Source organism: Ambystoma mexicanum, chromosome 4p (assembly GCF_040938575.1).
Source record: "Ambystoma mexicanum isolate Mex_15411 chromosome 4p, UKY_AmexF1_1, whole genome shotgun sequence".
NCBI lineage: Eukaryota > Metazoa > Chordata > Amphibia > Caudata > Ambystomatidae > Ambystoma > Ambystoma mexicanum.
The window spans coordinates 244,330,578-244,355,674 of NC_090927.1; the positions used below are offsets into that span (position 1 = coordinate 244,330,578).

The 25,097-nt window shown below is 44.1% G+C and overlaps 1 protein-coding gene across 1 annotated transcript in view; it reads left to right on the top strand.

The window, feature by feature from the left end:
• Nucleotides 1–25,097, top strand: part of LOC138453170 (cysteine-rich venom protein-like) — a 635,825-nt gene that overhangs the window by 57,710 nt on the left and 553,018 nt on the right. Inside the window, exons 3-4 of the mRNA XM_069605762.1 lie at nt 2,626–2,685; nt 4,166–4,225. Of these exons, the coding sequence (XP_069461863.1) occupies nt 2,626–2,685; nt 4,166–4,225 (120 nt within the window). The remainder of the gene's footprint in view (nt 1–2,625; nt 2,686–4,165; nt 4,226–25,097) is intronic.

Here is a 25,097-nt window from a genome sequence, read left to right on the forward strand (position 1 = left end):
TGGTAGTTTGTTCTAAACAACTGCCACCAGCCATTTCAAGAGGGAAAGGGTAACATTTGACTGTTACATGAGTGTTTAGATTTATGGGATGCTAGGCAACCCCTCCAGCACTCTATAGGAAGATAGTGTGTGCTGGGTCTGTAAATTTAAAAAGACTAGTAAAGTCAATGTAACTTTACATGCTCTCAGAGACAGTAGTCAGTCCCAGAGAAGGTACTTAAAGCGTGGGAAGTCTGAAAGACATCCACGGTCACTGCACTGAAAGTGCTGTGTGACACACAAGAAAAAGATGATGCCTATGGAGGTGTTTTAAAACTCCATATCCAAAGAACACAAAATTAAAACACACATCAAAATACATAAAAGAGTGGGAAAAAAAGGCTCCCACTCTTTCCAGGTAAAAATTAAAGTCCTAGAAATCCAGCAAAGTGGCTGGAGGTCTCAAAAGGTAAGGGCAATGAGCACATTTTTGATAATTCTCCCTAACACAGATCTACAACCATGGGTGTCTGCAAAGTTTGCAGCATGAATTAGGAAGCTTGATTTTCTGAGAATTGGCAATATCACATGCAGTCTTTCATGAGCCTGGCAGAAGGAGTTAAGAGAGGAGATGAAGGAGGAGAACGAAGCATGAAAAAGGAATAGGGGAGAGGTTTTGAGTGAAGTAGGATCAGACAGTATCAAAGGTGGAGGAAGAGTTACAGTTATGAGCAAAGGAGTAGGGATGCAGAGGGGAGCAAGAGTGGAGAAAGGTTAGACCAGAAGGAGAAGGTAAGCCAAAAACGGTAGAGAGAGAGGAGCATAGAGGTGATGAGGAGTAGTCACGTAGAATGTGGCAGAACATCAACTAGGAAAGAATAATCAAGAATGAGGGAGAGGAGCTAGTGATCATACAAGAGGAGGTGTCGGAGAAGAGCGGACGTGCAAGAGCTAGTAGGAATAGGGCTAAGGTCTTGGAGCGCCCCCTCGTCATTAGGGAGGACAGAGACAGCCTGACATATGGGTTTAGCTTAAGAAACCAGCAGCCAAGATTCTGAGATATGACACATATATTCAGATGCCCAGGCAGTAGGGGTAGTGGTGACAGCTTTTTCTCAATAACTGAAGTGAACACACAACATCCTGACCAATTCTTTGAAAGACAAGAACTACCCCAGGCTTATGGGACAGGCAACTCTTAAGGAACCTCAGGTGTGTAGGTGTTTGTGGTCTGATATGGGACCGTTATTGGATTCCTAGCTCACAACTATCTTTCTGCTCTGTTGGCCCTGCACCCCTCTTATGTGGAGCCATGAATCAAGCATTCATAGTGGCTGGCCTCAATCTTGGAATGTCACTTCAAAACCAGTGTAATCCGTGCACCGATCGTTCTGCATTGATCGTCCTTTGACTTCACAAGGAGCCATGAAAGAAATATGGGACACCTAAAACCTCAAAGATTGTAAGTTAGTTATTATGTGTCAAGGAGGAGCAGCTTAAGTGCAACATGGACGATTTTAGGAGCACAGTTGTATGTTCCCAAGTAGAACCTAAATAGTTTATTTTTTGATTGTCAATCTCAGAATCATACCAAAATGTCGCCTTCACAATTACGATGGCCGTAAATGCTGACTTTTATTTTTTTACCCCCCCACACCACATATATATGTGGGGGTATAGAATATAATATTAATATGGGGGTGCCTGTGGGGGGTCTCCCCCCGCATATATATGTGGCGTAAAGGGGTTTAAAAAAAGTCGGCATTTTCGGCCATCGCAATAATTACAAAGATCCGTCAATCTCTATCACTTGTCCTCATTTAATCACAGTCTCTCAGATTTCTGTTGTTTTAATAAAGACCCAGAACAACAGATCTTGGCTTCAAGTTGGCTAATGATCTCTTGCCCTTGACATTGCACATTCAAATTTGAGGTAAGCTCCGCAAAGTGTGCAATCATAAAAGAGAGTTGGGTTACTGTGTTTGGGCTATTGATGATAGTACAAAAAATAAATCTGTGACCTGTCACCTCAAGTAAAGGAGCACAGTTCTAATATTTCCAGATATCTATGACGACTACTATTATAGTAAATGTAAGTCTGGAGCAATGTGACAGGAGCCCTACAACCGCCACACACCCTACCCTTATGCACACATACTCCTATTAAAAATAAAAACATAATTTAGCTAAGCAAGAGTGTGGGATGCCCTCTACCGAGAATGAGCATGCATCCAATAACCTATTCCATGTACTTTTTTCAACTCAGGAGGGTCTACAACCACGGTTTAGCTCACTGCACCCTTCACAGAGGAGATATACCCATTTGCATTTCCGTCTGGCCCCACCCACAAGGACAGTTCAACACCAAAATGGTATGCAATTCTCCTCTGAACAAGAGTACCAACAGCAACCCCAAACACGTGTTTTAGCCTTGTTTGGGACTCCTCTGTGTGGTGAAGCTGAGCAGTAAGCAATCACGCAAGAAGGTAGAATTCAATATAAAAGAATCTCTTCTATCTAAGTATGACTAAGGATACAAAACAGAAAAAGGAACAAGAATGTAAAAAAGTACAGTTAAAATAATGTGTGTTCCGATGGTGCAGTAATATCTTGGTTGTAGTATAATTATGTGTCTTTGCATTTCAGTTGTCCTCAGAAAAAGGAGAGTACAACAGTACACCAGCACCGAGCAGCAGTTACCCACAGGTAGTGCCAACTTAGAGAAAAGTTACTGTGATATGAAGGTTTCTGTATGTCAGTTCAAGTGCATTTTTATGTGTCTTCTAAGGTGGGGCAAATATTCACAAACGTGTTTTTTTTAAAGGGTCACTGACCCAAGTGTTCAGTTTTTAGTAGAGACATGACACCTCTTACCATGACAACGCAGTTGCATGACATGACCCCCACCACCATTCCCCACTGGTCCTCTACCCTCCTCAGCAAGCCATGACTAGTTTACATTTCTTCCTATTTTCAGTGTAGGATTCCTCAGTATAGTAAAAAAAGCTTAATATACTCACTGCTCTGTGGGGGCCTTGAAGGGAGCTTGTAATGGGGTCCAATAGTTGTTGGCAGTAGCCTGCCTTTTGGCAGGTCCCTACTTTCTTCCCTAAGTGACATCAAACTTCCTATGATAAATTATCAAGGAGGTTTTATATGTGTGTTGGATAGTAAAATAACCCAAAATGTGGTTGAATTGGTACATCCTTGAACATATTCACCAAGGTGCAGTATTTGGATATGTGCTTGTGTGTGTTTGTGCATGTGATGGTATGTCTTCAGGTGTACAATGCAGACATTTATAGGAGGATGTGTGAGGTTTTAGATGCCAGGCAACAGCAGTCATCTCTATATGTTCAGGAGTGTGGGGGAAAACTGAGTACTTAAATAACTCCTCAGATATTTTACACTCTTTACAATGATAACTTAGTCTAGTTTTACTAACATATTTAACAGTGCCTTATTGCATTCGATGTGCAGGTCATTTGTACTAAAACTCATGTCTTAACCACAAAGGCTTTACCGCTAATGCCAGACAGTGCACACTTCCATTATTTTCGCCTCTGACATGTTTGCCATTTGACATGTATGAGTGTGTTCTAGTGAGACAGCTTTCTAGGCAAGGTGTGTTAGCATACGGAAGTGGGCATTTAGTAAGCTAGCGAATGTGTCCCAAACCGCATGGGAATCGTAGAAGTAGCTTGCACAGCATGAATACCAATGTATCATAACATTTCCCGTGCCTTCCCAAGCGTGAAAATCTAGTCTCTGCCTAAGAATTGTATGCTCGGACTGTGGACAGTCACCAGAAACATTGTTGCCTGACGATCTCATGCAATCTCTGAAACACTTTTTCCATTGAAATTCATGGGTGCTTTGCCGTATAAAAGCTCTGTGTCTTGAGGAAAGGGGGTTGCTGGGCCAAGTTTCGTTCTGTCGTTGGGTTGCTGGTATTCTGCGTATGCTGGCTTTGCTGACTACTAGACATTCACCAATCCACCTGGAGAGCATTTGGTTGATTTTCCACGACAGGGGTATTTAGTAGGGCTTAACTTTAACCGTAAAATAGTTGATTTTCTTCAACCAATGGGTAATTACTGTGTTTTCTAAGGGCCCATTAATATGTATGATGTATGGCAACTATTGTAAACCTAGTTTAAGTTTTATTATGGATCTTTCCTTTTAGGCAAACAGCGGAAACAGTACATACCAAGAAAATGAAAATGAGGACGCAAGGGTCGTGACGGTAGGGCCATATAAGAAAATGCATTTTCATATTGGAATGAAAGAGCACTTGTGTGCATGTGTTTGTGTGTGTGTAAGGATGGGAGATACAGAGGCAGAGAGAGGTATTAAGTGAGGGAGATTGTGTATGATATTTATAATTTGTCATCGCATCAGGATTCAAGATTTGGAAAGATGTAATTGGGGAGCATTAGCAATTCCTGCCAGAGTTAAAGAACCTTTGACTGTTCCAGGTGGATAACTGACCTGATGATATAATCTTGAAACATAATCACACATCAGCCTACCCATTTTACAGTTTTTTCAGACTTTGGCTAACTTAAGCTGTAATTGCCATCATGTAAGGTAGCAGAGAAAAATTAATGGGATTCCTTATTGAAAGCCATACTCTGCATCTCTGTGCCAGAATCCCTGCATATTTTCCAATTTACCGGTATGATTCAACTCAGTGGCTGAGCCAAGGGGGGGTGGCAGAAGGGGCAGCTGCACCCCCCTCTCCGCCAGCAGCATGCACCCCAGCCTTCCACTGGTGCCCTATTTTCCGCCTCCTGTCAACAAAAGCTGCCTACGCCACTGGTTCAACAATGTTTTTCCTTGTTGAACCATAATCCACAAATTTCATCAGGGATTCAATAGCTGTTTTGCTCCAGGTCCCCCAGGCAGTGATTAACACATCTGCACTGTTAAGTCCTAAGTGGAGAACCCCAAATGTTTGGCTGCCAAAAGACAAGTCTGGTAGGTGACAGTCTATATATATTTCCTTGAGTAAAATATAGCAATCATCCAGTAATAAGTCTACCAGGTGTTACTTCCAAATATTTAAGGCAAGCTACTACAGCTGTACAGTATCATTACAGTCACAGTGTGTGCATGACACCAATGTGACAATACACAGTGTAGGGAATTTCCTTGCCTGATTTTTGAAGCAAAGGATGTAGAGAATATGGGGGCTGGGAATAATGTCTCCAGGGTCGGTACCTGGAGAATCCCCTGGCATACACCAACACACCAAAGTCAATATGAATGGGCTCATCACTGAATGAACATGTCTCTGTCCCTTTAAGTGATGCTTACAGTCCAGTCTGCTTGGTGAGCAAAAGCAACAGCAGAGTCCTGCTCACCAGATGCATACATGAATATCCTCACCAAGAAAATACCTGCAGAATATTTATTCAACCTTTTCAATCACTCACTAGCAACAGGAGCTATACCAAGAGCCTTCAAATTGGCAAACATCAAGCCACTCCTTAAGGAGCCATTGGGGAAACTCAGAAGCCCTAACCAACTACCCACTAATCTCATACATCCCATACCTAGAGAAGCTACTAGAAATCTATGGGCCTCATTACGAGGTGGGCGGTAAGGGGTTAACAGCACCAATAATGGAGCCGGTGCCGTTACCCCCTTACTGCCCTATTACGAGTCTGCTCGCGGGACCCGCAAAGGGCACCTGGTAAATCAGGTGCCCTTTGCGGGTCCCGCTAGCAGACCAGGGAGCTAACAACGGGCCCGTTTTTAACTGGCCCGTTGTTAGCTCCCTCCCCATTTCCATTAAGCCCTATGGGGGTTCGAATGGGGATGTATCGGGCACGGGTTCCTCGAATGAGGAATTACCGGGTCCTCCAAGGTTGGAATGGCCTGGTAAGTCCTCATTTGAGGAACCCGGACCCGTTATGCAACCTCGGAATGAGGCCCTATGTCTATGAACAAATCCTGGAACATATAGAAACAAATTGAATACTAGACCACCCACAAGTAGGCTTCAAACCCATGAGAGGACCTGAAACAGCATTACTATTGATATGGGACGATCTAAAAACCAATGCAGGCTCCAAAGTTAAATTGGCACTAATACTACATGGTCTACCACAGTCCACCACACAACTCTAATCAAAAGACTCGAAGATATAGGAATCGGCTACAAAGCACTATGTCTAAACTCCTTCATGACAGAAAGAATGGAAATGACTTGAATAACACCATTCGAGTCAACACCCTACAGAACAACATATGTATCCCACAAGGCTCATCACTCTCACCACTATTTTTCAACATCTACATGACCCCCCTGATTAACCTCATCAAAATATACAGTCTCACCTGCTACAACTACTCAGATGACACACAAATTATTCACAAAATCATTGTTAGCAAAGAACAAAAGCCAACCATTACCAAACGACTCACATAAATAAACCATTTCATGAGCACAAACAGACTTATAATCAACCCTGAAAAAGATAAATCATGATCGTGCCCTATGACCCATCAAACTATCACGACACTCCATGGCCTACCAAACTAGGAAACACACCGGATCCGAAGTGGTCCAAAATTGTGAAATATTAATCAACAATGAACTAATGCTTGAACTGCAATTTAACGCAATAGTAAAAAAGATGCTTCGTCCACATCCACACAATGAAGAGGATACATCCCTTCTTCACTTTCCCACACAGAACATTCACCCACATCTCTCTCATCATGTCAAGAATAGACTACACCAACAGCATGTATCTTGAAATGCCAGAATACCTTATAAAAAGCAACAATGAATACAGAATGCAGCAGCAAGACTAATCCTTGGACTCACTAAGAGAGAACACATTTCACCAGCACTGAGAACACTACATTGGCTACCGATAAAAAAATAATTTTCTTTAAAATACTATGCATAACACAGAGAGCAACTAACGGCCAAGGAGCAGATTTTATACAGGGACAAATCAAAACGAACATTAGGATCCAGCAATGACTTTCACATTGAAATGAAACAATACGCAAAGCGTACATTCGAAGGATAATCATTCTCCTGCATAGCGGCAAGATTTTGGAACTCGCTTTCAAAGGAAATATGAACAACAGAACATCACCTAAATTTCAGAAAATTGTTAAAAACATGGCTCTTTAACTCACCAAGCTAAATAGGAAACATCAATTGAGGAAAACCACCAACACAACAGAATAGAAACACCAAAAACAACGAAAACCTAAACGCCCGAAACATGGCCACCCAAAGAAATAAAGCATCCTACCCCAAATCACCATAGAATAATATAAACTCGATGGATCAGCCTAAACTGCAGAAAATGACTCAGACGACTACCCACTAACCCTAATAAAACTCTGTACTACTCTGCATACTCATCCTTAAGCATTGAACAAACCAGACACATACCTCCACCGCAGAACTCAAACTACAGACACTAAACAACACCCAACAAGACACCAACCCAATCGCACACAAACCAACCATATACAGTCATGAACCAAACACCACATAAGCCAGCCAACTAAAAGCAAATCAGCACACAGTGACAGTCTTTTGCCAAACTGAGGCTAGCAACAGCACATCAAAGCTCTCTTGTTATTTTCCCTCTCAATCCCACTAACTCCTCCCAACTCACTGTCTCTTCAAATATGCCAGAACACCTTAAGACCACGACAATGTCAGCTGTGCGCAGTGTATATCACAATAACCTAACATAACATAACAAATAAACCTGCTGAAAAATCAATTTAGCTGTTACTCAATTGGCTCCAATAAGTAATTCATGTGGGTTTAACATGAAATCCAGAACCCAAAATAATCTCAAGCAAGCCAATATTAATTTTTGGTAGGGTAACATTAGGGAATGTGGAAACACCACATTTTTATATAAACAGAATCTTCTCTGATGAGCTAGAATCAAGGATGTATACCAACGACTACAAAAACAAATAAATACAACCAGAGACCACACCTACAAGCAATCTTGAACCACACATTCTTCAATTTTCCATGCTGCAAATGCAGTTAAACAGCACCAGCTGGGACTTTGGAAACTAGAGCTCCATTGATTATGGTGGATGTTCTGCTTAAAGGTGCTTACTGCATCTCATAGTGGTTTGAAATGGAGCAGCAATGACCCTGTATGAACAACTCCTATTACTGAATACATCAATACCTATATAATCCACCAGCATTTGGACAGTGTGTAGGTGCCACGAGCCAGAGGAGCAATAGCAGAATAAGTTGAAGGTAAGAACAGTTGGAGCAGGAGGAAGTAGGCTGGAGATAGGAGACAAGGATGTAGAGCAAGGTGGGACATGAGGTGGTGAGGAGAAAGGGGGTGAAAGAGACAGTGATAAACAAGGGAGTGAAGGTGGTGAATCAATAAAGATAGAAATATGGTAGAGAGCAAGACATGGAAGAAAGCAGTGAAGAATAAGGACGTGGAGGATTTGGTGAAGAGCAAGGTGGGTAAGGACGTAGCAAAGAAGAAATAGGTGAAGAAGCTAATAGTGATTAAGGGGGAGGTGAAGAGAGAAAGAGAATAAGATTAGAATATCAATAAGAGGAAAGAAGGGAAGAAGATATATAGAGGAGACTGAAGGTACAATCGAGACAGTAGAAGAAGGTGTATTCTGAAATATATTTGGAGAGATAACAGTGAAAGAGAAAAGCAGTGAAATAGTTAGGAGGAATTTGAACAGAGGGGATTATGAGAAATGGAAATATAGTAGAACAGAGGTTGATGGACTTGGACAGAGGCTTATTCAAGCCAGGCCAGAGTCTATTAACTAAGGGGGATGCATGAGAAAATGGAAAATTGTGGATCTGTTGTAACTCTGGATTATGAAGTCTGGGAGAATTCCAAGATGCAAATAGGACTCTCTAGCCTGGATCATGCATAGAGACTGTGTAGGTGTTAGGAATGGCTCATTTTCAGAACGATAGATCCCTACAGCACTTATTGAGTTATTCTCATCTGAAACATGGTTAAGGCCTTCTCTGATTCAAACGCCTAGAGCACTAGACTCTACCATTGAGACAGTCACTGATAGAAAATTATAGACATACTGGGCCTCATTACGAGTCCGGCGGTAACCGAGGTGGTAAAACCGCCTGGTTACCGCCAGACTCGTATTACGATTCTGCCTCCGTGATTCCCGGAATTACCGGGGCATTACAACCCCGGTTTTCCAGGAATCACAGAGGCGGAATGGTGTTAATCCCCATTCCCATTGAGTCCTATGGGACTCAATGGGAATGGGGATCATGGAAACACTGGCAGCATCTCGTAATGCTGCTGGTGTTTCCTCGTCCACCTGCAGGCGGGCGGTGTTAAACCCGCCACGTCAGACCTGGCGAGAACATTACCTCCCGCCTGCAGGAGTTGTGATCGCCCGGCATGGAAACAACGGTGGCGGCGGGTTTACCGCCACCGTTGTTTCCATACCGGGCGATTTGCAATGAGGCCCATTGTGTTTGATGCTGGAAATCTTCCATTGACAAAGGTGTTTGGAATAAGATTCCAATATGGCCGCCTGCTACAAGGAATGTGTGGTCCATGGCTTAACATAAGGAGGAGACAGAGCCAACAGAGTTGAACCATAGTTGTCCACTAGTTGTATGTCAACAAATATTTAAGAACACTAACACCTACACACCAGATATTACTGAGCTGACTGGCCCTGGAAGTGGTGCCAGGCCCCTAGATAAATGAGCAAGTGTTTTCAGGATGGAGTGGACATTTGGAGACTTTGTTGTTGTGCAGGAGTGTGTTAGTGGCAGAAGCAGATGCAGGAATTTAAGCAGCAGGCTTGAGAGTAGTAGAGGAAAGCACTTTATCTTAGCTGAAAACCTTGATTTCCTCGCAATTACGGAAACATGGTTACATGCTGCATCTGGCCCAGCACTATCTCTGGCAATACCAGAGAATTACACCATCACTAGATGTGATAGGAGCCCTAATCAATCAAAAGGTGGTGGCATTGCCATTATCTATAAGAGCTCCCTTGATCTCAGACCCATCCCGAGTCATACCATCCCCTCGGCTGAACTACTATATATCAAACTGCATATTTCTCCTAATCAAACTGCCACAATGCACCTCATCTACCGGCAGCCAGGACCTATCTCCACCTTCGTTGAGGATATCTCCTCCCTCCTCGCTGCCAACACCAAACCCAACTCACAAATTCCACTAATTGGAGACTTCAATCTCGGCTACCAAGACCCTAAGGATACCAAAGCCCTTGATATAGCCACTACACTAACAGATCTAGGATTCACCCATCATAATCAGCAGCCTACTCATATCAAAGGTAGAACCCTTGATTGGCTTGTTGACTTAAACTGCATGATTAACCCGATGTCCATCACACCTTGCATCTGGTCCGATCATCACAAAATAATCTTTGCAGTCAACTCCACCCACAAAATACCAAATCAAACATTGCTCCAGTCATTCACACCCGCAACAAGAAGGATATTACAAAGGAGAATCGTCTTCCTCTAATCATGCCCCTTCTCAATAACATCTCCTCATCCAGTTCTGAACCTGCAGTCCTAGTGGACACCTACAACCATACTATCCTAAAAGCATTAAACTCCACAGCCCAGCTCAAACTGCGTAAAACAAAGCCACGCCCTCAACTTAACTCCTGGTTTAAACCACATCTCAGAGATCTCTGCAAAGCTAAAAGAAACGCTGAGGCGCATTGGAAAAGTATCCCATCTAACACCAATAAAAGTATACTGACCACTTCATCTACCACTTACAAAGAAGCTATATTTCTAGCTAAAAAAGATGCTTATAATGATTGCATCCTCCAGGCTGAATATAATACTAAAGAGCTCTTCAAGATCCTTAAAGAACTTGAGTCTCCCATAGCCCCCCTGGACTAGGGCACTACAGATGAATTGTGGTGCACTAGCATCCAAAAAGCGCTCAGATACAAAATCTCCCTGCAAACCAAAATTAATACCAAAAAATGTAGCCTACTCCACAATCCAGCACCCAACTCGCACGCATACAACATCCCTGCGGTATCTCACTCGGTCAAACCATTCAGCTTCTCCCCTCTCTCTACATGGGAAATTGAAAACATTACAAAAAGCTGAAACCCACCAACTGTCAAGGTGACTCATGTCACCCATGACCTTGCCCCTTTCATCACCACACTCAAAATGCTTCCTTTAAATCAGGGACCATCCCGGATAACCTCAATGATGTGTGGGTCATCCCCTTAATCTAAAACCCCCCTCTCGACCCTAACAACTCTGCAAACTATAGACCCATTAGAACGGTGCCCTTCCTACTATAAATCCTGTATATGGCAGCCTACCTTCAAATACAGGCTTGCCTAGAATCTAATAAACTCTTAGGCCTCCGTCAATCAGGCTTCCATCCCAGATACGAACAGAAACTGCCCTTATCGACTTAAAAACACAAATGAGGACCTAAAAGATAAAGGGCCTCATTACGACCCGGGAGTTAAGGGATTACCGGTACCGCTAAGGGCACTGGTGCCGGTAATCCCATACCGCCCAATTCCGAGGTCCCTTTGTGGGTCCTCCCTTAATGGCTGGTTTTACCAGCCGTTAAGGACGGGACTCGCAAAGGGACCTTGGAGGTAATTACGGTACCACAATTTGCAGTACCATAATTACTGCCTTTTCCGTTTCTATTGAGCACTATGGGGGCAAAAATGGGAATGGGGAAGGGCCAATGGTGAATGGGGAATTACCGCCCCACCAACCTTGGAATGGGGCGGTAATTTCGCCATTCACCATTGCGGAATCGGTAAGGTAGCAGCGTCAACCATGGGCCTAATAGCGCCATGGTTAACGCCTGGGTCGTAAAGAGGCCCAAAGTCAAGCTCGCCCTTCTACTACTGCTCGATCTTTTGGCAGCTTTTACTTGGTCAATCACCAAATACTCTGCCAGCATCTCAAAGCAGCTGCCCACTCCTCAGATGAAGCTTGTCTAACAGAATCATGCGACATTGTCACCCACCGCCTCTACTGAACCATCTCCAGTCCCCTGTGGGGTCCCACAAGGGTCCTGCTTCTCCCCCACATTATATAATGTGTTTACAAAGCCACTCTATGATATTCTCGATGGTCTGGGTGTCACCTACACCAATTACGCAGATGACACCCAGATACTCATCCCTATCACTGGCGATTACGTAACTTATTCCAAGGCACTCAATGAGGTTTACACAGTCATTCAGGCCTGGATGGCGCATCATGAGCCCTGCTTAAATGATGAAAAAATTGAGTTACTCATTTTAGGCATGCGCATCAGACTTAATAAACTGGACCCGGCCTTTAAATCCTTCAATATCGATGGGAACACCATCAAGGTTACTAATGATACGAACACATCAGGTATTTACCTTGATTCCACCCTGTCACTTGTTAGAAAGACTAATGCTGTGGTATCATTCTCAGCCTACACATGTAAGCTTATAACAGCATGTAGACCCTTCCTTACGGCCTCTGATTGCATTATTCTTGCTAGAACCCTTGTTATGGCAAAATTGACTATTGCAACACACTCAACCTTGGGACTAGCCAAAGAAATGTCAACAAACTCCAGATAACCCAGAACAACGCCATTAGGGCTGCCCTTAACATTCCCAGGAAATTACAGATATCAGACACTATACGTAGCCTACATTGGCTCTCAGTGGCCCACAGAATATCACTCAAAACCCTTGCATTGACTCACAAGTCACTTGCCAATCTTGCACCGGTCTACCCTGCCAACCGCTTCACAGCCCACAACTCCAGAAAACCACTAAGATCTGCGCAAGCTCACTCACTATTGATTCCCTGCTTTAAGCTCCAAAATGCAGGAGGATCCAGCTTCCCAGTCCTTGCAGCTAAACTGTGGAACACACTACCCTCCACACCCAGAACCGAAGCCTCCTACTACTCCTTTAAGAACAAAGTTAAACTATGGGTCACCGAGCAGGGCCAGGCTGCATCATGATTATAAACCTGTCCTAATTCACAATTCTATTTTACCACCTCCTGGCTCCCTACCCAATCTTCTGTAACTCTCACCCTTTGATTCACAAAATACCTGTAATTGTTGTTTTTTGCAACTGCTTTGTAATATATGAGCCTTCCTGTAATGTCTGATATGTTCACTTATGTATCTGCCTATGTAAATGATGTAACTGATATTCTGTTCTTCCTCAAGAAATGTGCCCAGATGCCCCCGGGCCAGGTGCGCAATATAACTAAAACAAATACAAATTAATACAAATACAGAGAAGAGGTGAATAATTGAGGAGACGAATAAGAAAAATAGGAACATCAAGGGGAATGCGTAAAGTATGCAGGAGGATGGGCTGAGTAAATCTGAGGTCAAAACCAATTAGGAGGAGAGTAAGAAATAGAAGAAACGGAAAGTATAGAAGTTAGATAAGAAGGGGGAACATGACAAGATGATGTAGGAGAGCCATAAGAATAGACGGCAGAGAGCAGGTTAGGTTGTGGGGGAGATCAGATAAGGGCAGGTGGTGAGACGCAGCAAAAAACAAACTGGGAAAGATGGAGAAAGAACAGGCACAGTAAAAGTCTGTTAAACAGCCCCGGGGGATGTCAGCATCCCAGAGGCAGTCGTGGTGGCACAGGCAGATGACATCAAGGCAGCAGCAGGCTCGACGTAGAAGGTGTCCGGACTAGGGGCCTACAACATCACAGGGGCAGGCATCGGCCGAAGGGCAGGAGGTACTTGGACAAGTGTATCTTCCATGTGGCAGCAGATGGGCCAGCAAATGGATGCAGAGCGGCAGCGGGCAGAGAGGGCACAGCTCACCATGTTGAGGGCGGAAAACTCCATGGGGTGGGCATTGAGGCAGGCAGAGTTCCCCAAGGAGACTCGCAGGGAGTTGGTGGAGAGCATGTTGGCGTCCCTGCGAGCCCTTGAGGAAAGGGCACAGTCCTGCCTCCAGGCCATAGACACAGAGTTCGAGGATGCCCTGGCCAAAGAACTTAACGACAAGAGTGAGCCGTAGGACTAGCCCACCGCCATTGTAAATAGTTACTTAGTGTTAGGTTTCCTTTGCTTTTATAATTTTTTTTTTGGAGGACCCAGACATTGCTCCACTCTTTTGTATATAGTTGTTTTTTGTAGGTTGTTTGTTGGACCAATCTGTTTTTTGGGAACATGGACCCTTCATCATTTATTGTAAATAGTTGGACATTTTGTGGATTTTTCAGGTTTTTTTTATTATTGCCTATGGAGTAATTGTTTTTTCTTGTTTATTTTTGAGATTCCTGGACTGAGTACATTGTTTTTGGACAAAGGCCTTTTTGATGATTAATTTATTTTTTTGGTGTTTCTTTTTATTTTGAATTTGGCATTTTGATGTTTTCACGTTCATTTCATTTGCATACACATTTTGTATTTGTGTTTTGTGTATTTTTACTTTTTACAATACATTTACATTTCTTTGAATCTGAGTGTTGTCTGCTCAGACTTGTTTGTGGCATGTGTCAATCGCCACTGGCTCAGGCAAGTGTCACTGTTATGCGGCTGTGTTGGATATGTATTTGCATGCATGCATGTGTGCTTCTGGGTATGGCATGCCATAGTGTCAGTACTGTGAGGTGGGGCCAATGGATGGGTGTGTAGTTGCATGGGGTGGGCAGCGTGTGTGTGTCCATTTGGGTGGACATGATTGTTTGTTGTGATGATGTGTTGGGGGGACATAATTCGGGGCCTGCTGGCAGGTTGCTGTCACTGGTGGGGTGGGGGGACATGAGTGGGGGCCTGCTGGCAGGTTGCCATCACTGGTGGGGTGGGGGATATGACAGGGGGCCTGCTGGCAGGTTGCCATCACTGGTGGGGTGGGGGACATGAGTCGGAGCCTGCTGGCAGGTAGCTGTCACTTGTGTGGTGGGGGGACATGACTCAGGGCCTTCCTGCCTGCATGCAGTGTATGGTGCCATGTGGCCTGTCTGCGGTCATGGTCACGGGTAATTGGGGGCCCTTGTGGTGTGGGCTGCCTGCAGCCATCCTCATGGGTGATGGGGGATCCTTGTGGTGTGGGCTGCCTGCAGCCATGGTCACGGGTGATGGGAAGGGAGGCCCTTGTGGCGTGGCCTAACTGTGGGGCATAGGGAGGGGCTACCTCATAGGCAAATCACATGTAAAATGCACTTGCATCCCCCTGAGTACACGTACCCCGCTCGTGCCAGCCAAATTACGTGATTAGTGCACTGGCGTACCCCTGATTACACGTACCCCGCTCGCTCCAGCCAAATTGCATGATAAGAGCACTCGCATACCCCTGAATACACATACCCTGCTCTAGCCAGCCAAATTGCGTGATAAGTGTACTCACGTACCCCTGAATACACGTACCCCGCTCGTGCCTGCCAAATTATGTGATTAGCGCACTTGCATAGCCCCAGAATCGCGCACCCAAATGGCGAGGCCCTCGCATGTGGCCTTCAGCCGTGTGAACTCCCTGCAGGCAGCCCATGCCACAGGGCACTGTACTACACCTGTGACCATGCCCTGCAGGCAGCCCATCACCCGTGGCCATCCCCTGCAGGCAGCCCATGACACATGGGATCACCCATCACCCCTGACCATGCCCCACAGGTAGCCCATCACCTGCGACCCTGGCCCACAGGCAGCCCACACCACAGAGGAACACCCATCACCCCTGACCATGCCTTGCAGGCAGCCCATCACCCGTGAATATGCCCCGCAGGCTGCCAACACCACAGGGGACCAACCATCACTACTGACCATGCTCGCAGGCAGCCCATGCCACAGGGCAACCACCTACACCCGTGACCATGACCCGCAGGCAGCCCATCACCCGTGTCCATGCCCCGCAGGCAGCCCACACCACACAGGACCACCCATCACCACTGACCATACCCCGCAGGCAGCCCATGCCACAGGGGACCCCCTACACCCGTGACCATGCCCCGCAGGCAGCACATCACCCGTGACCATGCCCCGCAGGCGGCCCACACCACAGCGGACCACAATCACCCCTGCAATGCTCCGCAGGCAGCCCATGCCACAGGGGACCATCCATTACCCGTGACCATGCCCCGCAGGCAGCCCATCACCCGTGACCATGCCCCGTAGGCAGCCCATCACCCGTGACCATGCCCCGCAGGTAGCCCACACCACAGGGGACCACCCATCACCTGTGACCATGCCCTGCAGGCAACCCATCACCCGTGGCCATGACCCACAGTGAGCCCACGCCACAGGGGGGACACCCCTGACACCTGTCACCACAAGCACAGCACTTTCCATGAGATTTGGCTGGCGAAAGCGGGGTGTGTGTATTCAAGGATGTGCGCGTGGTGATTTTCACGCGATTTGGCTGGCCGAGCGGAGTACACGTATTTGCAGGGTTACGGTAGGACTTTTTCACACGTTTTGGCTAGTTTTTCACGCGATTACGGTGTAGGGGGGCTGTATGCTGGTCCAGGGTTAGCACAGCCCTCTACGCCATATTGGGGATTTCTATGGTTTTTTCTGGCACAAGGGGCATTCTTGGGGGCATGACTGGCGCTGCTGGATGTTTGCTGCGCCGCGGCTGCAAATGGCTAGGGAAATCCATGAATACACAGTGCACCTAAATGCTGTTTGGCGCATGCAGCTGGTGCAGGCGGGCACACGTTCCCTCTCTGCGCCAGCCGCGTGCGCTACATCTGCGCCTGATTCTATGAATTGGCCCGAGAGTGCATAAAGAACAACTGGCTAGATCATCGTTTTAATTGATTCTAAGCATCCAAATCATGTCACCTGCAATGGAAACCACATAATAATAAGTTCACTGAGTGTAAACATATGTAACCTAATATTTCCTTGCATAATATGCTTGAAGGATGAAGAAATATGGATCCCTAACTATTTTATACCTTTCAGGCACTAATTCACACCAAAAATCCTAATATCATTTTTTTCCAATGAATATTGAAGAGAAACATTTCAAAATTACCAGTATTTTACAGAAAAAGATGAAAACACAGAAATTCGGTGCATCAAATTATCAATACAAGTATAAGGAGAAATAAGTCCACATAAGCAGGACATTTAATATTCAGATTAGACATCTCAATGCCAAGTATATTTTTATCCAGTCTTATTATTTCAGGAAGATTTCTACAGCTAAAACAAATAAAATGGGAGATATGGAGCACCTTTCCCCAGTTCCTCTAAATAATGGGAACAAATATAACATATGTTCATTACTAAAAATAGAAGATTTACGTTCCGGATATAACAATAAAATCATAGAAATAAACTAGAATCCTAAAGCATTCCATTTCAAAGTCTCAAATAAATAATGCCATTCCACCATATCAAATGTTTTTTTTTTTTTTCTGTTTTAAGTACCATGGCAGCATAGCTATTGTTTCTATTTTTGTATTATATTTATATTTTATAAAGCACCTTAAGATAAAATACAGAGAATAAAAACAGTACAAAAAATGAATAATAACAACAATACAATAGGAAGCAATGTGTCATGTTAACCAATGGGTAGGAGGTGGAACTTCCAACGACTTACGAAATAAAGAGTATGAGGAAATAGAGAGGAGAGAATAAGGAAGAGCATTCCAGTGTAGGGGTGCCAGGAGGGTGAAAGAGTGAAAGCAGGACTGGGCACAAGGAGGACTGGGATGTAGAACAAAGCGAATGGGAAGGCGTATACAATGAGACAAGAGAGGATTGATACAAGACCATAGAGAGACTTCAAAACAAGACAAAGAAAATTAAATTTAAGTTGAGAATGGAAGGGGGATAGCTCAGGGCCAACGTGCTCGCCTTGGAAGCAAGACGACATGGAGCAACACAGGTTTGATTCCCAGGTCCATGCTTAGAAACTACTGAGTATTAAGTGCATTATAAATAACCTATCATATCATATCAAGGACAGCCAACCAAGAGTGGAAAGTGGTGAAAAAATTGAGTCACGACAGGAGAGAAGACATAGAAGACATAGAAGACGGATAGAAGCATTGAAGACAGATTTCAGAGGTGCAAGGCGAGTAGCTGAAAGACCAAAGAGAGCGGTGGAAGAATAGTACAGTCAGGAAAAGATCAGAGAGGATATCAGTTATTTTGAGGCCTGAAAAGTAAGAAAGGGACGAATTTACCGACTTTGTGTAGTTGAAAGCGACAGGCTCGCAATGACAGGTAAATATGGTGAATGAAGTACAAGGCAGAATCAAAGTGAAGCCCCACATTATGAGCAGTAGAGGAAATCGAAAGCTGGCATGGGGTTAACAAAACATAAACGGTGAGATATAGTAGGAGGAAGAGTATTAGCAGGGAAGAAGAGAACCTAAGTTTGAGTAACGTTGAGTGTAGTATAGTGAGCCGACATCCAAGATTTAAAAGCTAATAGAGAGGAGGACAGTCTGTGACGGATATCAGAAGAAAAAAAAGAAAAGACAGAAAGAGATGAGTATCGTCAGAAGTGATGTGAAAGACCAACCGCAAACTTAACAGCAGCAAGAGGGGAAGTGCAAAGAGAAAATATAAAAGGACCCAGAACAGACCCTTGTGGGATGAATCTGTGTGAAAAGTCTGAATGCAAAAGTCTGACTTTTTTTCTTCCATTTTTCAAATATATATGTGGGGGGAGACTCCTCACAAACCCCCCACCTTACCCCTTTACATTTTTATTAACTTTGCACCCCCCATATATCTGTGGAAAAATGGGGGGTCAGACTTTTGGGGGTCAGACTTTTTGCCCTCGCTCATTTTATCCTATTCCTTGTGGGACACCATGGACGAGTGAGAAATTGTTAGCTGTTTTACCAGCCCAAGAGAAGGAAAACGTTCTTTGAGGCAGGTATGACTGGAACCAGGAAATGACAGAACCAGAAAAAGAAGCAAAATAAGCCAATAGAAGCCAATAGAATAGAGTGATCAACAATGTCAAAAGCAGCTGAGAGATCCAACAAAATAAGAACATATGAGTGTTTGAATAGCGTTCACTGAGCAAAGAGTTCGGAACAGAAATAAGAGCAGTTTCGGTGGAGTGGCAGGGGCAAAATCCTGACTGAAAACATGGAAGAATAGAAGAATTAGAGACAAAAATAGAAACTTGAGAATATACCAGCCATTTGAGTAGTTTAGAAAGAAAAGGTTATATGGAAATAGGACAACATTTTGAAACAAGTGAAGGGTCGGCGGAAGGTTTCTTTAGAATTGGAATAATAGAAGAGTGTTAAAAAATTGTAGGAACATTTTTGATTTCAAAAGACAGCTATTAAGCAAGGAAGTAAGATAGGAGACAAGGGATGGGTAGACTTTAGAAATAAGTGCTGATGGGATAGGGTCAGTGGGGGGAAGAAAGAAGTGAAGAATAAGGATGTGGAGGATTTAATGAAGGTCAAGGTGGGAAAGGACGTAGCAAAAAAGAAATAGGTGAAGAAGTTGATAGAGATTAAGGGGGAGGTGAAGAGTGAGAAAGAGAATAAGAGTAGAATATCAAATAGAGGAAATAAGGGTAGAAGATGTATAGAGGCGTTTAAAGGTAAAATCGGGACAGTAGAAGACAGTGTATTCGGAAAGATATTTGGAGAGATAACAGTGGAGGAGAAGAGGAGTGAAATAGGAAGAATTTGAACAGGAGGGACTATGAGAAATGGAAATATAGTGGAACAGAGGTTGATGGACCTAGGCAGAGTCTTATTCAAGCCTGGCCAGAGTGTGTTAAGTAAGGGGGAGGCATGAGAAAATGGACAAGGTACAAAGTACGGTGCATCGTGCTATCATCACCCCCCCCGCCCGCTGATAAGCACCCTACCCACGGGTACAATTACAGTGCTCGGCTTCTTCGCCCTGGATCCTTTCTCGTACTTATGCCACTGCCGTCACTTTGACCAGTTGTCTACTACTGATCGGAGGCTTCTGCTTAACCCACTGGGCACATTACGTGACACTGTAGACATAATCACTGTACTACCCAGTTACCATGTAATACTCTATGTACTGCCTGACACTGTTTGAAACTGTAGAACCTAGGTACACATGTTATTGCACAGCCTCATATCGCGTGCATACTTTATTTTCTTGCTGTACTCTTTTGCTACTCATGTTGTCACCTGCACCTTCCCAGAACCATTGCACCTTAACAAGCATGGTTATGATCGTGATCCAGCATATTCTTTAACACAAATAGGGGGGGGGGGAGTCCCAAAAGCAGTGATGGAGAGGGAGTGTGAACTAAACAATGAACAATAGGGTCCACACTGCTGTAGATACACTTAAAAAAATTACTTGGATAAAGACTTATTTAATGAGTGTACCAAAATGGTATCACTAAACCAACAAATTAAGATTGCAGCAAACTCTGAAAACAATCAGGATAGTCTCATAGTAAAGAATTAAGCATATTTATTTTACAATAAACATCATAAAGAAGAAATGAATAAATAAAATAGAAAAGGAAAAGCCAGTCTTATAAACAAATAAATGAACTGGTCTGTAGTTAAACAGTTAAGCATTAACACAGAGAAACAAAGACAACGATCCTACTTCAAATAATAAAAAACAATTTAGACTGAAAAGAAACAAAATGTCAACTCTTAAGTGATTACTTGTATTCAGCCAGCACTCTAAGTTTTGGCTTGTATTTGGCCAACACTCAAATTATTCATGCATGTCATCGCATAGAAAGTGACAAGAACATCAAACTAGATAGACATCTTCAACACGTTTCGGCAAAAAAAGAGCCACCTGTCTGGCAAACGATTCCAAAAAGTGGTTTAAGTTGCCTTCCTCAGGGCGAGAAAACACACAACAACTGGACCCTGTAGGGAAGCAGACATGGACATAATAAATAATGTGAAAGAGATAATCTTGTTGCGAAATTCTACCAAGATTGCTTACAGAGAGAGTTAAAAGCCAAAGGACAAAAGATTATCAATAATTGGGACATCAGTTGAGTAGGAGTAACAAGGCGCAGTGCTTCTCGGCGACCAGTGCAGGGCGTCTGGGTAACTGGGCCAGGGGTGACCACACCAGCGCTACATCATCACAAGGAGATGCGACAGAGAAACACCCCCAGCATATTTTTTGAGCTGCTTCACATAAGCCCTGCTAGACTTTAGAATTAGCTTTATTACTCACAACTTATACTAGCCTATTCTTGTGAACCAGCCTACCTAGGTCTTTCCCCGACCACTATTACTGTTGTCAATTAGCCCTATTGCTGCCAACTTGAACTAGCCTATTTTTAACCATTATTACTGCTATCTTATTTTGAATTAGCCTTATTGATGCCAACTTGAACTAGCCTATTTTTGTGAACCAGCCTACCTAGGTTTTTCTCCGACCACAATCACTGTTGTCAAATATTGAATTAGCCCTATTGCTGCCAACTTGAACTAGCCTATTTTTAACCATTATTACTGCTTTCTTATATTGAATTAGCCTCATTGCTGCCAACTTGAATTAGCCTTTTTTTGTGAACTAGCCTACCTAGGTCTCTGCTTGACCATTATCACTACTGTCACATATTGGAACAAGCCCATATTGCTCCTTAGGTATATCTAGATTCACTCATTGCCTTCCCACTTGGCATACTCTGACAACACCTTTGCACCATACCCACGGGGCTTATCCATGACATGCCCATGATGCCATCTGCCCCCAACCTCTTATGCATACATCAACTAGTTATAACATCATGATAAGTACACTCTGCACTATCCCACTGCTATTCATCATCTCCAGTCTTGACAACAGACCACTCAACCCTATCCTGATGGAGTTCTCACTGGATCTCAATTATTGCTCTACTATAACCTTGAAACCAATGATCAAGGCTACCCTCTTCCTACCTGCACTGAGCACGCTCAGTAGGGACTCTAGAATTAGGCCCACACCATTCCTACCTACTCTACACCAAGACCTATATATCGGAATAAAAACCTACTATTGACAGAAAGACTCCCAACTCTTCAGCAGGCACATACCACCTACCCTGACACCTCAGTCAGAAACCTTAGACTAAGAGCCCGGCTTCCTACTCACCACCACCTAAACATAAATATGAGACAACCAGTAAACTGCCTACCGTATGCACTAACCAAATACAGAATTGTAAAAGATTTCTCAACAATCTGGAAAAGATCCCTGTCAACAATTACCCGCTCACCACTAAGAAGCAGCCTATAAAAGGTGCTCTACTAAATGCTATATTCCTTGTAGCTCACGCAACCAAGATCGCAGACGTCATTCTGTCAAACAATCTTGATTTCCTTACTGTAACAGAAACATGGCTGTATGAGGCATTGGGCCCGTCCATCGCCCTAGCGGTTCCTGAACTACTCCATCCTCAGAGCTGACAGCTCCCAACTCCAGAGTAGGAGGCACCGCCATTATCTTCAGATCCACACTAGACCTGAGAATCGCCACCCCCTCTCCACTGGCCTCATGTGAGCTCCTAATTCCAAACTTCGCCCAAAAGTACCATCACAATACGCCTTATTTACAGGCCTCCGGGTCCCCTTGAATCATTTGAAGACGACATCACATCTCTAGCGACCGACAACACTAAACCCATGGCACGATACATTATCCTAGGTGATTTTAACCTCAGATATAATGACCCTAACGAGCTACCTGCCTTATCCTTAGCCAACGCCCTGTCAGAACATGGCTTCCTACAAAAGAGTACCCACCCTACTCATGAGAGCTCCTTGCCTCACCAGAAACAAACGCAACGTTACAGCTGAGGCTCTCATACCACTAGTAATACCCATACTTGATGCACTACCTCCCACAATTGACATAAATCAAATGGTAGACACTTACAATTAATCTATGGCCAATGCCCTAGACACCATCGACCCACTAAAGTTACGCAAGGGCAAACCAAGAGCACACCTGAACTCTTGGTTTACCCCTGAACTTGAATTATTACGCACAGAAAAGGGGAAACTTGAAACACTCTGGAAAAGTACCTCCTCATTACAGAACAAAACTAACCTAGCAAACATTACGGCCACATACAAAAGTGAGATCATCCACACTAAAAAAAGAAACATTTGATAAAAGAATAAACTAAGCAGCTTCCAGTACTAAAGAATTGTTCAATATCCTAAGAGAGTTGGAAAACCCCAACCCACCCGCAGACACTTTCACTAAGGATAAACCCTGGTGCACCAGCATCCAAAATGCCCTCACTAACAAAATCTCAGGGCTCCAGACCAAAATAGCTGCCTAACGGAATAAACTAACTGCCTGCAATCAAACCAGTCCTACTATGACCGCCTCCACTCACCTTAAATCAGGCTTTAAATTCAATAATGTATCTCTACCAGAGGTACAAAAAAGAATAGCTTCACTGAAACCTTTCAACTTTAAAGGTGACAGTTGCCCAGCTCAGATCATAAAAGATGCGGCCAGGGACCTGGCTCCTTTTATCACCAAATCTCAGATAGGGTTGCATACTTGCAAATCCAAGAGTACCTCGAGACTAACAAACTACTAGGAACACAACAATCTGGCTTCAGACCCCAACATGGAACTGAAACTGCCCTTGTTGACCTTAAAAGCCAAATTGATGAGCTGTAAGATAAAGGCAGTGTGGCCAACCTACTACTAGGCCTGTCGGTGGCCTTTGACCTGGTTGACCACAAGGTACTTTGTGACCACCTTGCATCAGCAGCGCACTCCTCGAGCTCTGCGATCATGTGGATTTAATCATTCCTCGACAACAGGACCATGCGTGTATTCTCTCCCACAGCAGCAGCTGACCCCATACCCATCACCTGCGGCATGCCACAAGGCTCCTGTGTCTCGCCTATTTTGTATAATATCTTTACAAAGCCTTTATTTGATAAACTGGATCATCCGGTTGTCACCTACACTAATTACGCAGATGACACCCAGATACCCCTACCCTTATCAGGCACATATGACACAGATGTATCTCGATCAATGAAATTTACACCATCATGCAGGCATGGATGGCCCTCCACGGCCTCTGTCTGAATGACGACAAGACAGAGATACTCCTGGTCAGCTCACCTACCGACCTACAGAAACCCATCCTAAAAATACACTAGTATAAGCATATATGGGAACAATTAATCATGTAACCATGACTGCCTCAGCTACGGCCTACACTGGAAAACTGATCAGGGCATGTAGACCCCTACTATCATCCAATAAGTGCCTCACACTGGCCAGAGCACTCATACAGTCCAAATTGGAATAACGGTCTTCACCTAGGCACCAAAAAAATCATATTAAACAAACTGCAATTTCTGCAAAATAATGCGCTTAGGGCCGCACTAAACATACCCAGAAGAAAGCACATCTCGGCAACTAGAAAATACTGTAAATGGCTCTCCATACAAGAATAAATTGACTTGAACGCTCTCTGCCTCACCCATAAAGCATTGAACCACCAAGCCCCACCTTACCTCACTGACACATTCACATTGAGATCCTCCACCCGTACCACAAGATCCTCCAACACATCCTACTTACTGCTACCCAGATATAACGTTAAAAGAGCAGACAGCTCCAGCTTTCTGGTCCTTGCCTCCCGACTATGGAATACCCTTCCACAGGACATCAAATCCATCCAAACTTTCAAGAAATTTAGAAGTAGTGTCATCACCTGGTTACTTAACAAGAACTAAATATCTTCTCTCAGCCTAGCCCCTAGTCATGACTGTGCTTATGCCAGGACTACTGCAAGACTTGGAATTCTCACTGTAAGTATCTAAATCGTGCACTTCATATGTTTTGCCCTAGTCTGTTTACATCTTATGTCCTATGTAATCTTTGTATGCTCTGTAACGTATAACCATCCTGTATGTACTATGCAATCTTTGCATGCTCTGCAACTTGTAACCATTTCCATGAGCGCCCAGATACCTCTGGGCAAGGTGCGCTTTTAAATAAAATAAACAAACAAACAAACTCTGAATTATGAAGTCAGGGAGAATGCCAAGATGCAAATAGGACTCTCTACCCTGGATCATGCATAGAGACTGTGTAGGAGTTAGGTTATTCTCATCTGAAACATAGTTAAGGCTTTATCTGGGTCAAATGCCAAGAACGCCAGACTCTGCC